At 64.3% G+C, this 1,514-nt stretch overlaps 1 protein-coding gene across 1 annotated transcript; it reads left to right on the top strand.

Annotated features, from left to right (window-relative positions):
• Positions 1 to 169: 169 nt before the first annotated feature.
• Positions 170 to 1,264, top strand: AURANDRAFT_39479 (hypothetical protein; the record flags this gene model as incomplete). The annotated part of the gene is made up of 1 exon (XM_009044146.1): positions 170 to 1,264. One exon carries the CDS (start codon positions 194 to 196, stop codon positions 1,247 to 1,249), a length of 1,056 nt encoding a protein of 351 aa, XP_009042394.1.
• Positions 1,265 to 1,514: the final 250 nt, after the last annotated feature.

The following is a 1,514-nucleotide window of genomic DNA, read 5'->3' on the forward strand; positions in this document are numbered from 1 at the left end:
CCGACCTTCGCGGTCTGGTGCCTCGCGTTCGTGAACGCGAGGGCCGCCTGGCGCAAGGACGACGACGCCGCCGAGGGGGGCATGGAGAACGACATGAGCGCTCTAGGCGTGGGCTTAGCCCGGGGCTAAGATTTTGAGCGATTTTGCCTGTTGAGGCTCACGAGGACGCCGTCGCAAGGACGCGCACCGAGTCATGTCGTGGCAGGAGAAGAAGTTGGAGTATGAGACTCGCATGGCCCGAGCGAGGGGCAAAAAACTCGACACTCTCAAGACCTGCACGATCTGCGGCGCCGACAAAGCGAAGGCGTGCAAAGGGTGCGGCACGACGGCCTACTGTTCGACGGACTGCCAACGCATCGATTGGCGCGATCGGGGCCACCGGAAGGTCTGCAAGAAGATCCAGGCCGCGGAGGCGGCGCGGGCGGAAGCGCCGACGCCGTCGCCGTCGCCGCCGCGGGACGTGTTCTACGGCCCCGCGCCGCGGTCGCACGCCGACGAGGTCCGCGCGCGCATCGCGGCGGAGCACGAGGCGGCCCGCGTGCGACGCGAGGCGAACCCGGAGCGGGAGCCGACGTCGGCACGGCTCGGGTCGCGGTGCCCGATCTGCCTCGAGGACTGGGACGTCAATTCTCCGGGCGTGTTTCGCATCTGTTGCTGCCGGATGGTCTGCCTAACCTGCGAGCACAAGATCGAAACCGCGTGTCCCCTCTGTCGTGTACCGCGCGCGAAGGACATTGCGGAAGAACTCGCGCGTCTTCGCCGCCATGTGGAGAACGAGGTGCCGGAAGCGATTACGTGTTTGGGAAGTGTGTACAAACGCGGTTGGTTGGGCCTCGTGAAATCCGAAAAGAAAGCAGCGAAGATTTACCGGCGCGCCGTGGAGCTCGGGAATGTGCGGGCGATGGTATTTCTTGGGGAGTTTTACGAGCATGGAAGTGGCGTCAAGCTGGACAAGAAGAAGGCGGAGCGGCTGTATCGCGCGGCCGCAGATCGGGGCGACGCGTGCGGGCAATCCAGATTAGGGTTTTTACTTGATTCTGAGGAGAAATTTGAAGAGGCGGTCCGGTACTACGCGCTCTCGGCGAATCAAGGCTATACCTATGCGGAGAATAGCCTTGGCTGCTGTTACATGGACGGAGCAGGCACGGAAGTCGACCTCGGCAAAGCCAGGTACTGGTTCGAGCGCGCCGCTGCCAAGGGCCACGAGAATGCTATACAGAACCTCGCGCGCCTCGACGCGCGAGTATAGCCTAAGTCTTCATGCCGCGTCGTCGCCCGAGCCCGAGATGCTGCGCTTGCGCGCGGGCGAGTCGTGCTTGGCCTTGGCGTCGTCGTCGTCGCCGCGTTCCTCTCCGCGCCGACCTTCGCGGCCTGGTGTCTCGCGTTCCTGAACGCGACGCCCGCCTGGCGCAAGGACGACGACGCCGAGGGGGCATTGAGACGGCATGGGTGTGATGGTCTAGGGGTGGGCTGGCCTGGGGTAAGATTTTGAGCGATTTTGCCTGTGCGAGGGT

The sequence above is a fragment of the Aureococcus anophagefferens genome, assembly GCF_000186865.1.
Source record: "Aureococcus anophagefferens unplaced genomic scaffold AURANscaffold_152, whole genome shotgun sequence".
Taxonomy (NCBI): Eukaryota; class Pelagophyceae; order Pelagomonadales; family Pelagomonadaceae; genus Aureococcus; species Aureococcus anophagefferens.